This window comes from Diospyros lotus, chromosome 14, assembly GCF_014633365.1.
Source record: "Diospyros lotus cultivar Yz01 chromosome 14, ASM1463336v1, whole genome shotgun sequence".
NCBI classification, from domain to species: domain Eukaryota; kingdom Viridiplantae; phylum Streptophyta; class Magnoliopsida; order Ericales; family Ebenaceae; genus Diospyros; species Diospyros lotus.
Window position 1 is genome coordinate 4,123,227 of NC_068351.1, and position 12,229 is coordinate 4,135,455.

At 36.4% G+C, this 12,229-nt stretch overlaps 1 protein-coding gene across 2 annotated transcripts in view; it reads left to right on the forward strand.

The window, feature by feature from the left end:
- The first annotated feature begins 783 nt into the window (after positions 1–783).
- Positions 784–12,229, forward strand: part of LOC127790343 (threonine dehydratase 1 biosynthetic, chloroplastic-like) — a 36,604-nt gene continuing 25,158 nt past the window's right edge. The window contains exons 1-9 of one of the 2 annotated variants that reach the window (XM_052319809.1): positions 784–1,338; positions 2,714–2,893; positions 2,997–3,266; positions 5,032–5,238; positions 6,555–6,803; positions 6,887–6,960; positions 7,378–7,495; positions 8,447–8,581; positions 8,688–9,269. In XM_052319809.1, the coding sequence (XP_052175769.1) occupies positions 895–1,338; positions 2,714–2,893; positions 2,997–3,266; positions 5,032–5,238; positions 6,555–6,803; positions 6,887–6,960; positions 7,378–7,495; positions 8,447–8,581; positions 8,688–8,834 (1,824 nt within the window). In that variant the 5' untranslated portion in view covers positions 784–894 and the 3' untranslated portion in view covers positions 8,835–9,269. Of the gene's footprint in view, positions 1,339–2,713; positions 2,894–2,996; positions 3,267–5,031; positions 5,239–6,554; positions 6,804–6,886; positions 6,961–7,377; positions 7,496–8,446; positions 8,582–8,687; positions 9,270–12,229 lie in introns of those variants that run through there. The other variant, XM_052319808.1, reaches the window with a different exon arrangement.

A 12,229-nucleotide genomic window follows, 5' to 3' on the forward strand; every position in this document is an offset into this window, starting at 1 on the left:
TATATCACACATAAATAAATATTTCAAGTCTTAACACTTTACCATATCTCACTGCTTTATTATGATACAAAAAAGAATTAATAGTCCTCGAGACATGACGTAAGTAATAAATTTCTTAAATTTTTTTAGAAGTGACAAATAATCAATTATTAGTAAAGATAAAAATACACTATTTAATGTAGACTGATTGTTTGTCTGTTTAGGAATATATAAGTTTACAACCACATTCAATTTATTAAAAAAATAAATAAGATGATGAAAACTAAAATACCTAATTTATTAAAAAAATCATATATAAAAAATAATCCTAGCTCTGCCTAACCTAACTCGTCGGTCCCTAGCCTACGCCTAACTAGGACATAGCACAGATGGTTCACAAGATAGAAGATTGCATCTAAGAATGCAAGTTTGAGTCATGATAGTCGCAGTGTGAGAATTTCATCATCTTATGGGGGTGGTTCCTTGTAGGCATTATGTATTATGTCTCTTATCTTGGAGGCCATCATGTTCCGTGATTAACTTCTTTTATATGTGTGGGAGAGTGTGCGAGGGACCTTTTAAGTGAAGGATTTTATCTTTTGCACCCAAAAGATGAAATTTCTTATCTTATTTTTGGTCATTTTTTGTTTATTTTATTTTTCTCGGATTTCACATGCAATTTGATGTTCCGTGCAGGCGGCTTGACTCCGACTAATCAGATTCATAACGTTTCTCCATCTCGCACACTTCCCTTAAAACACGTACCGGTAGTTTTATCACTCCCCTTCAAAACCCTGTAGCCTCGCGCTTCGGTTTTTTATAAACGGACGCAACGCAGCCATTGCCTCTCTTGTTCTCCTTGCCTCCACCGCTGTAACTTTCTCTCACTCTCTCTCTCTCACTCTCTCTCTATCGATGGAGGCTCTGTGTTTTGCTCCTCCACAGCCGCTGGTCCGGCGGGCGGAATTGGCGAGCCAAAACAGAGCGCCGACAAATGAAATCAGGAGGGGCAAAATCAAGCCGTTCATACGCGCGACGCTGTCGGAGCAGACGGCCGAGATCTCCCTCAAACCTAAGGTTGCTTCGCGCCAGAAGCCGCTGGAAATGTCCCCTTCACCGCCACCGCTGTTGTCGGTGTCCTCCGATTCACTGCAGTACCCCGCGGGGTTCCTCGGCGTGGTGCCGGACCGGGGTGTGGAGGATGGCGGCCATGACTCTCCCAATGCGATGGAATACTTGACGAACATACTCGCGTCGAAGGTGTACGACGTCGCGCTAGAGTCGCCATTGCAGTTCGCGCCGAAGCTGTCGGAGAGACTGGGGGCGAATATTTGGCTGAAGAGGGAGGATTTGCAGCCTGTAAGTCATCTACACTTGTAGATTCTCAATGTACAATTGAAAACTTTCTCATCTGATTTCGAGATTGAGTAATGTGCATAAAATTCCGATTTTTTTGCAGTAATATCCTTCCAGTTTAATGTTAGAGCATCTTAGATTCTTAAATCGAGTTTATTTCCTTTCTGGTTTCTCATTCGAGAAATCGAAATTGTCTTATACTTCCGTGGTTCTTTCGATTTTAATAAAGTCTGTGAAAATTTTAATTCATCAGAAAGATTGAAACTTTGGTATGAAAATTTCCGAATGTAAGCTCATTCAAGTGACTTTTTGGGAAGCTCAAAGTTTCAGAGTAGCTGAGAAGGTATGGTGCCCAATTTTGAACTTGAGCACTGGTGATTGTCCTGTGAGCGCGAATTCTTATGTAGATTTACTTGATTAAATTTTATTTTATTTTTTGCCTATGGCTACTTCTGGTGGCCCGCCGGTACCTGCTAGCATGAGATTTTCCTTGCAGCCGCTTGGATGGCTTTTACTGCGGCTGGGTAGGCCATCAGTGTGGCTTCTCTGATGGATTTCCATTACGTTAGCTGCACAGGATGTGCCAGGACTAGTTTGGTGAGTCTACGGGCTACTGATGCTTGGCTAATTATGTCGGATGTGACTCTGGCTGTTTATGATGGACTGGGGCTTCCTGTGCTCGAACAAATGACATAGTGATGCAGGAGGCCAAGCTTATGTATTTGAATTTTATTAGATGTGGTGATTGGATAATTCTGAGCTATTATTTTTCTTTTCCATATTGAAGTGGTTTGGGAAATCATTTTTGGACTAGTACTTTTTATTAAATGAATCCCCGTATTTTCAGGTGGTGTCTTGAAATTGATTATTTTTTGCTTTTTAAACATGTTTTCAAGTGTTCAAACGAAAAACTTCCCAGAAATTGTGTTTTCTGAAACTTTATATTCACAAATTCTTGGTAGAACTTGTGTGTTTAGTACAACTTAAGGAGATAGATTGGATTCGAGAATTGAGTAGTAAGCTAGTTGTATTTGGACATAATTTCTTAAATCCACTCAGGTTTGTTAAACTTTTGGAAAATTTTCATGGCTTGTTATTGAACTACCCGTGCCTGGCAAATTTTCATTCTTACATTCTGCTTCGTTTATTTATGTTGATTAAGTCAAGCTTAAATTCACCATATGCCAGCCGTTTTTGGCCTCTATTATATGTTCTTGTATAACTAATTTAATTATGTTTTTAGAAGAATTTGAAATGGAAGTGTTAAGATGACATAAAATATGTGTTTTGCTGAACAGTTGCATGTTTTCACATTCAAGTTTAAGGAGCTTTAACATGATGGCTGCTGACAATTCTATGCTCGCTGAAATGTTTATAGGTTTTCTCGTTCAAGCTTCGAGGAGCTTATAACATGATGGCAAAACTTCCAAGGGAACAACTTGAAAGAGGGGTCATTTGCTCATCTGCTGGAAATCATGCCCAAGGTGTTGCATTATCAGCACAGAGGCTTGGCTGCAATGCAGTGATTGCGATGCCTGTTACGACACCAGAAATCAAGGTTAAATTGTTTTAATTGTTGCTTTTCCAAGTTTCTAGTTCCTATTGTACGTTACATAGTTCTGAAGCTGTTGTTCATTTGCTTATTTCTTATTAATATCCAGTGGAAGTCAGTTGAGAGATTGGGTGCCACAGTTGTTCTTGTGGGGGATTCTTACGATGAAACACAAGCATATGCTAAAAAACGTGGTGAAGAGGAGGGGCGCACCTTTGTACCTCCGTTTGATCATCCAGATGTCATCACTGGACAGGGGACAATTGGGATGGAGATTGTGCGTCAAATGCAAAATAAGTTACATGCGGTATTTGTGCCGGTTGGAGGTGGTGGACTTATAGCTGGTATTGCTGTCTATATCAAGAGGGTTTCTCCAGAGGTGGGATAAATTATATTTGTGCTAGTTTAAACATTTTTCTCCCTTATTTCTTTTTTAAATGGCAATTTGAGTTGCAATTTTGTCTTTTTATTCACTAGAGCCAGACATGTTCTTGGCTATAGAATATTTTCATTTCTTTTTAATGATTTTACATTCTTCTGTTGATTTTCTCAGAGCAAAAATTTGGCAAATAAACATCTGCCTTATCTCACTTGCAAAAGATAAGAAAAAGGGAGAAGACAAAGTAAATGTGTATGTATATATTTGCAAGCTAGGTTTAGAATTTCATGTTCATTTGTTCTATGTGTCTGTAAGTTGTATTTGCCTCTTCTTACATAAATTTTCATATATGAAATATTATCATCATGAACAAACTGTTGTATCTTTTCCAGAATCAGACTAACCTCCTCCGGTTGCTATGCAATAGGGCAACATGGAGCTCATTTTTATATGGTTTCTTGTTTTGTCTACTGTAGTTTACAGTGTCCAAAAATGAGGTCAGAAGTGAGTATAACAATTGAGGCTAGAACTTGGGGCATTTATTTATTTATTTTTGGGAGGTGGGGTGGGGGGTTCTTTGAGGCAAGGAGGTAGGTTGGAGGAGCTTCTTGGCAATTGCGGCAACCCATCATCAAACTAGCTCATTGAGTTCTTGGTCCTTGATTCTGTTTGAGTCATTTGATTTGTGGAATGGGGATATGGTGGCATAATTGACATCCTCTAAAGAGATTGGATTGCAGAGCTAGTGGATATGCTCCCCTAATATGAAAGGGTGCAAAGACATTTCATCTGCCTTATTGGATTGGTTTTGTATTGATCCAGATAGCACTCTATAGATGCCACAAATGGTTGACCATAGGAATCATTGGAAAAGAAGGGGTTCACTAGAATTGGAAAAGAGGAATTGGTTTTCAATTAATTGCCATTCATAAAGTTGAATGTGTATACGTATCTGTGTTTATGCATGTTCATATACTTAGAAGATTATGGTTTTGTGAGGAAGGGGGAAACATAATCTTTAGTGTAGGCTGGAGAGATTTTGAAATTTATCTTTATGTTGTGAAGGATCTTAATATTCACATTGTTAAGCTTGTTCTAGCCTTTTGTCCTTAGGTCAACCAGCAGCTGAACAACGAAAATGAGAATGTATTTTATGAAATTAATAAGCTAGGAAGGTTAGATTATTTTTTAATTATTGGAGGCATCTACCTTTCTTTAGGCCTACGCTGAGGGAACTTGCGAAATATTACTCCAGCATTGCAAAATGTAAATATAAAATAAATTGAAGTATTAAATGTGAATGGACCTATGGGTAATACCATGTTTGTATATGTATAACATTGAAGGAGGTCAATGGACCTGAAATTAATCATGCTGTTGATTTTGTAGCTGATAGTCACGCAACAATACCAATCAATATGATATTAAAATTATCCTTGGCTGCTTGACATGACAAGAATCAATATTGTATCGAAACTATCAGCAGGGAGAACTCAATAATTATTCCAAATCAACAATTTTATCCTGATTACATCAGTAATACCCATTTAGAGCCTAAAGTTCAATCAAAAAGATAGAATTTCAAATTACAATTATCCAAACAAATATACTAAAAATAAAAGCGAAAAAATCAAACATCTAAATAAAAATTAAAGTAAATCAAATTTCCTATCAAAAACTTTTTCTCTTTTTTCTTGGCCTCTATCAGGAACTCCTTTTCTTGCCAAATAAATTCATATAGAGGACTGTTTCATGTTTTGCACAGGTAAAGATAATTGGGGTGGAGCCCGCTGATGCAAATGCAATGGCATTGTCACTACATCATGGTCAGAGAATCATGCTAGACAAAGTGGGAGGTTTTGCAGATGGTGTAGCTGTTAAAGTTGTTGGGGAAGAGACTTTCCATTTATGCAGGGAATTGATAGATGGGGTAGTTCTTGTTAGCCGTGATGCCATATGTGCATCTATTAAGGTAATAATTCTTTCCATGGTCATATGCTTGTGTATTCTTCTCTTTTATTTCTTTTGCTGCATGAGTTCATGCACAGCAATTTCTAGTGCTATTATTGCAGCTTGGTTTCAGTTCTTTTCATCATCGTCAAGTTGCTGGATAATGCAGAAACTGATTGCATTACTGTTATTCCCTTAATATTATATTTGTACATGGCAAACCTTCATGCCTTTCAAGGAAGATCTTATCATCTACCTGTAGTTATGCATTGACCATTGCAGCGTTACTTCCTTTGCCATTAAGTTTTTTCTTGCGTACTGGGTTATCATGTGTGATGAATATTATTTTTCTATTTGAGTTTTATTTTGGTTTCTTTGTTAAACTGTCTTTTATTTTTAACCAGTATGCTATATAATGTTGGTGTTAGCCTGGCTTCTTCATATTTCTACATTTCTTATTGGTGCTTACACTTGGACATTGTTGAGTTATCATAATGAGAATGGCAATGTTTACCTTTATATTATATCCATGGATGTCAGGAAAATTTGTATTTTGCCATCAGTTATCTACAATCTCTTTTTTACAGCTCACTTGCATTTCTGTATATGCATTTTCCTTGGTTAACATCATAATCAAGGAACCTTGGCAGCTTAATGTAGTTTAGGGCTTAGTATTTTTGGAATCTACTTTTGGTTTGATTATTTTCTAGTCCGTGATCTTGCGGTCAATCAATCTGATCTATTTAATGTTCAAATGTAGTATGATTGTCTATTTAAGTGACTTGTACATGATACGCTGGGGTAATTACATGTAAGCACATGGAAACTAGAGTTTGGGCTCACTGTAACCTTTCATGTGACTTCATGTGAGTTGCTGAAAAAATATTAAAAGTGATGGGCTAAAGATTGCTTGAGAAACTGGCTTGACTTAAAAGGGAACTAAATCCAGTAGCGTAGCCAAAGGCCCAAAGCCACTTAGGGTAGGTAGAGAATTGTTGCAATAGCATCTGAGAGGAAGAATTTGATCCTAATGTAATCTAGCACCTAGGTGGATGGATTGCACTCTTGTGGGTTTAATGTGTGGGTTTTTGGATTCAGATGATTTTCCCTTTACTCGAATCATATTCTATGATGTTTATAGCACACATGCAACTGAGATCCACTGTAGCGGACCACATTATTATTGAGGCTAAAACGTAAAAATTTTGCAAAATATAACACTTTGATCTTTCCAACATTTGGCTTTGGTTAAGACCTTAATTGTAGGTTGAACGAAGATCTTAATTGTAGATTTAAATTTAATTATTAGGTATCACAAATTTTGTGCTTTTGTTGCAGAATATGTTTGAGGAGAAAAGAAACATTTTAGAACCTGCTGGTGCCCTTGCCCTTGCTGGAGCTGAAGCATATTGCAAACATTATGGCCTCAAGGGTGAAAACATTGTGGCAATAACCAGTGGGGCAAACATGAATTTTGGTAGACTTGGATTGGTAGCAGAACTTGCAGATGTTGGTAGGCAACGGGAAGCTGTTCTTGCAACTTTCTTGCCAGAGGTGCCTGGGAGCTTCAAACTTTTCTGTGAACTAGTATGTTACCTGAACCATTGGTCCACTATCGTGCTTAATTCTGTCTTTGTTTACAGTATGAACCTGTAGAACTTTTTTGGCAGGTGGGCCCAATGAATATTACAGAATTCAAATATAGATACAAATCCAACAAGAAAGAAGCTCTGGTTTTGTACAGGCAAGGACTTTTCTGTATATGTAAAAATTCTTAGATCAGTTTGTAGGAAACCTTTCTGCAGTTTCTTCTCTTTTTAATATTAGCCCTCTCAGCAACAACAAAAACGACACCTAGCCTTAATCTTACTAGGTGGGGTTGGCTGCATGGATTCTAGCTCTCCAATCATCTTCATATGACCATATCTTTTGTAAGGCCATTATCTCCCATGCCTTGTCTACGAGGTTCCACCAAGTTTAATATAGTCCCTCTTAGTTTAGCTTATTTACACTAAACTACTAGGCTCTTTTCTTTGACCAAGTTAAACTGATTGTGTCTCAAGGTTTTTAAACAACCTTCTTTTACATTTAGATCTTCACATCAGGCACTTGTGAAAAGAAAATACAAGAATAATCACAACTTTATATTGGTTGCTTGCAGTGTTGGACTCCACACCGTTTCTGAACTTAGAGCGATGATTGATCGGATGCAATCTTCTCAGCTTCGAACTGTTAATCTTACTAACAATGATTTGGTTAAAGATCATTTACGGCATCTTGTAAGCTTCTTAGTTCGTCTCCTTTTCATATTCATATGCTGAATATTTTGTTCAAGGGTTAAATCATTCTTTTTTTTTTACCAAGTGCGAAGAGTATCTGCACCTACTGGCATAGGTGTTTCTATAGTTTCTTTTAAAAAAAAGATATTATTTGCGTGCACATTATCAAATTGGAACATAGGCAATCTTCTGCACGCTTAGATGATGTAATAATTATGTTTGGGCTTTTGTTTTTCCCCTGATGTGTATGGAAAATGACATGGGCTTGGCTATCATTCTTTTTATCATATAACTATAACAAAGTCCAGAATCCAGATCTATCAAGAATATCACTTTTGACATATTTGGGCCATTTGGAGCTGGATAATCGTGCTTGGCTAACTGCTTACATTGTGAAATAGTAATGACAGAGAATGCTTAAACTGATGTCTTTTGTGTGTGCTTTTTATATACGTGTTTGTACATCTGCATGTAAGTACGTTTGTTTCTTGTGTTATATTAGAAATTTGCAACCCATGTCATGTGATTGAAACTCGGGCTGCAGAAACTCTGTTCCTTGTCTGAGGTTGAAATTAAAACTAATTTCTATCAAGGCAATTTTAAGTATGAAGTTGCTGGGGCCTGGGTCTTGTGAAGGAAATGTTAAATATGAAGTTGCTCCGGCCTGTATTCAGTTTCTGTCTAAAGTCAGATGGTACTAAAGTTCAAATTTGATTCATGGTGGTTTCTTTATCATGACTTCACAAAATATAGTTTTCTCCTTGCCCCCACCCCTAACAAACCAAAAGAAAATCCCCTTTTTCATGGCTGTTCTTGTAGTGTACCTAATAGAATGGGCCCAGAAAGTTGACGGAAAGAAATTACATTTCCATCTTTAACCAGAAATCAGGTGGTTAAAATACTGCTCATTGCAATATTATGTATGACTCCAAAATTTTGGATACTTTTTAGATGGGGGGCCGATCCAGTGTTCAGAATGAGCTGCTTTGTCGGTTTGTCTTTCCAGAGAGGCAAGGTGCTTTGATGAAATTTTTGGATGCTTTCAGTCCAAGATGGAACATTAGTTTGTTCCATTACCGAGGACAGGTAGAGCTCATTCTTACATTTTTTTTCTTTATCATCGGGGCTGGATCAACTACTCGTTCCATACATGTATTCAAATCATTGTTTTTATTGATTTTATTGTCCACAGGGTGAAACAGGTGCTAATGTATTGGTCGGAATCCAAGTTGCTGATGCTGAGATGGATGAGTTCCGGGGACGTGCTGATGGACTCGGTTATGATTATGTAGTGGAGAGCGGGAATGAAGTGTTCCATCTCTTAATGCAGTATAACTAAGGTAGATCTCCTTGTGTTAAATCAGTCGGTGCCACAAGTATACTACTCTGAAAAAGATGCAGATTTTCCGCATTCTTGGTCCAAACGAGGGAGGAATTCTTTTTTGTACTATCCTCTCTCTCTCTCTCTCTCTCTCTCTCTCTCTCTCTCTCTCTCTCTCTCTAATTCTCTCTCTAACTAGGCCTTCTTCTTCACTTGTGTAAGCAAAGGGAGCAGGTGAGGTGTTATGTGGCTTTTCAGCTGATGTATGCGTACTAGTTAATAGGCGGTGTATTAGTTCAATATGTTTCGAGAATATTGTAATGCTGTCTATACTTTCTCAAATATTCAATCTGATATCAATCCTGATGTTTGAGAGGATCTATATATTGCTGTGTTTATGTTGCTTTGTAATCGCTGACCTATAAGAGATGGTTTTGTGCAACTGCTCTTACATTTCTTTGTTGCACAACTCTGTAATTTGATAGATGAGATCGATGCTTCTGAAGATTAGCTGCTGCCAGTTGTTGAATCTGGATGATCGAAATATGCCAGCGACCTGATTCTGGGAATAGAATTTGTATTTAAATGTCTGGTGATTTAGTGTTTACATATTTGTGTTATTTAGTTGCCATTTCTCTACTCTCTAGACAATCTCTTTTAAATCATGCAAAGGCTGTTGGTTTTGGATGGATGTAATGTGCATGTAGAGCTTCAATCGAGCCGAACTGAGCCGAGCTCAGTTTGGGCTCGGCATACCTGACCCAGGCTTGAGCTCGAGTCAAGCCTGAAATCTTGGCTCGAGCTCGGCTCATGAATTTACGAGCTGAGCTTGGGCTTGCCACCACTATTTGTAAAGAAATATTTTAAGAAAATAAAAACGATAAAAAAAAAACCCGCAAAACTTCACATCTCTGCTTCTGCACAAGAATTTAATTTTTATAGAAAAAAATATATATATATATATTTTGTTACAGAACAGCTGCTTAAGCAAGTTATTGACTGCAAGCTTAAAAAGGAGTCATTCCGATGCAAAATTTCAGATCTGGAAAGAGAGAAATGGAGAGCGACCTTAGATACGGAGAATGGAGATGGCAGCATTGCAGAGAACGGACGAAAGGAAAAGAGGCGGCAGAGGTAGATCTTCGAACGGAAATGGCGGTGGCCGGTGAGTGATGCAGCCAGCAAGCAGACGGATTGAATCGGTAGGACATGGCTAGGGCTTGCATCGTCGGAGAATGCGCTGCAGCCAAACCGCGGACGGTGGGTGATGAGGAAAGAAAATGGACTGCTGGAGAAGAAGAGCAACGAAAAAGACAGGAGAGAGGTGGAGAGGAAAAGGGTTTATAGGGCACAGAGAGAGCAGAGAAAGTGGGTTTCCCCGGGTAGAATATGTAATATACTAGCCTATACTCGTGCCTCGTAAATAATTTTATTGTAATTTATAATAAGATATAGTTATAATTAATACGTATTATCTACGAAACACAAATAAAAAACAAATATATAAGATTTATAATGTTTATTAATATTACAAATCAAAATATAAGAGTAAGTAAAAAAAAAAAATTATAAACACTGAAAAAAAAATAAAAATAAAAATTATTGTATACTTGTTAATATTTTAAAATAAAAATAAAAAATTACTAAATCTATATAATAAAACATATCAATAAGTACTCTACAATTTGAACAAATTAACTTAAAAATTAAATATCAAACAATACATATCAGCTGTCGTCGACTGCGGCCATCAACAGGGGAGGAACCCCAGTTCGGGGTCAGAGAACTTTGAGTTCCTGATCGTGAGTGGTCGAGAACCCTTGTGTTCTAGAACCTTGGGTTCCTCGACCATGTGTGAGTGGGAACTCTTTGATTTTTATATTATTTTAATTTTAAAAAAATTTATTGTGTCTAAAATAAAAATAAAAATAATAAAATAAAAATAGAATTAATAAAATAAATGAATTCGTTTTGAATATTTGTATCTTTTAGTAATTTAATATGATAGATTAACCAATTTTACATTTCTTTAAATATCAAAGATTCAACACCTAAATATAAAAATATTAGATTTTGAATTAAACTTCCTACTTTGATACCATTATTTGAATAAAATTTTATACTAAAAATAACATTTGATCATCAATGATTTAAAAAAAAAATTATTTCTTTTGGAATTGAATCATCCATGTCAAATTATAAATATTAAATTATTATACATTAAAACTTATATTGTTGGTATTTTTTTATTTAAAACTTACATGATATTTCAAAACTTACATTATATTTTAAAAAATTTCAAAAAGTTAATATTTAGAATACTTAAAAATTAAGTATTAAATGCTTTAAAAAATAAATTTAAAAAAAAAGTAAAAAAATTGAAAAAGACTCCTCGACCTTGTATATAGATTTTTTTAAAAATTAAATTTTAAAAATTTTGGAGTCCCCGACCATTGCTGGTTAGGGGCTTGAAAGGGCCCTGACAACAACCGGTCGGGGGCTCGTAGGTCAGGGGTTCCTTGAACCCCCATCGCCGCTGATCAGGGGCGATGGGTTGGTCGCTACCAACGGCCAAAAGATGTGATCATTGTCATTGCCTCCCACCAGCAGTTGTCCTTGCCGCCCCTCACCACTGTCGCACCCGTAGGCCTTCCACTCGCCGTCAACCCTCTATTCCTCACCACCGTCGCACTTGCAGATGGCATGAGTGGGTGGGTCTGTGAGAGAGAGAGAGAAAAAAAGAGGGAGAGAGAGACAATGAATAAGGGAGTAAATGGACCGAAACGTCATTTATCTCATCCAATCTCAACTATTAATATACATTTAAAATTCATCTCTGTCATTTAAATATTTCTCTCATACATTTTATATATTTTTAAAACCCTTCACACTCGTAACATTTCTTATATATGTATGTATGCATGCATTACACCACTTGACCTATTTACCTACGCTCCCCATAGGCTTTGAAATTATAAATGAAATTGCATTATCCCAAATATTATTATTTTATCCTAACTTCTAAATAATAATAATATAGTAAACAAAAAAATTAATATAAATTATTATGTATTAAGGTTTACACTATCTTCACTTAAGGAAAAGGTTAACCTCAAAAGATCTTTCTCCAATTACAAAAAAAAATTATAGAAACCAAATATAATTTAATTCAAATAAAGGGACAATTTATAAAATTTTAAAGTAAGCCCATGTATAAAGGCTGACCCTATGTGGGAAGATATAAATACAAAGATTGGAACATGGGGATGCGTGAAGCAGAGGTGTTTGGGAGGGGAGAAAAGATGAATAACTAATTTAGGTTAGTAGAGCGAGGAAAAGTAAAAGGAAAAGAGACAAAAATTTGTTTATTTACATGTATTAATATATCTATAAATTTATTATAATTAATTCAA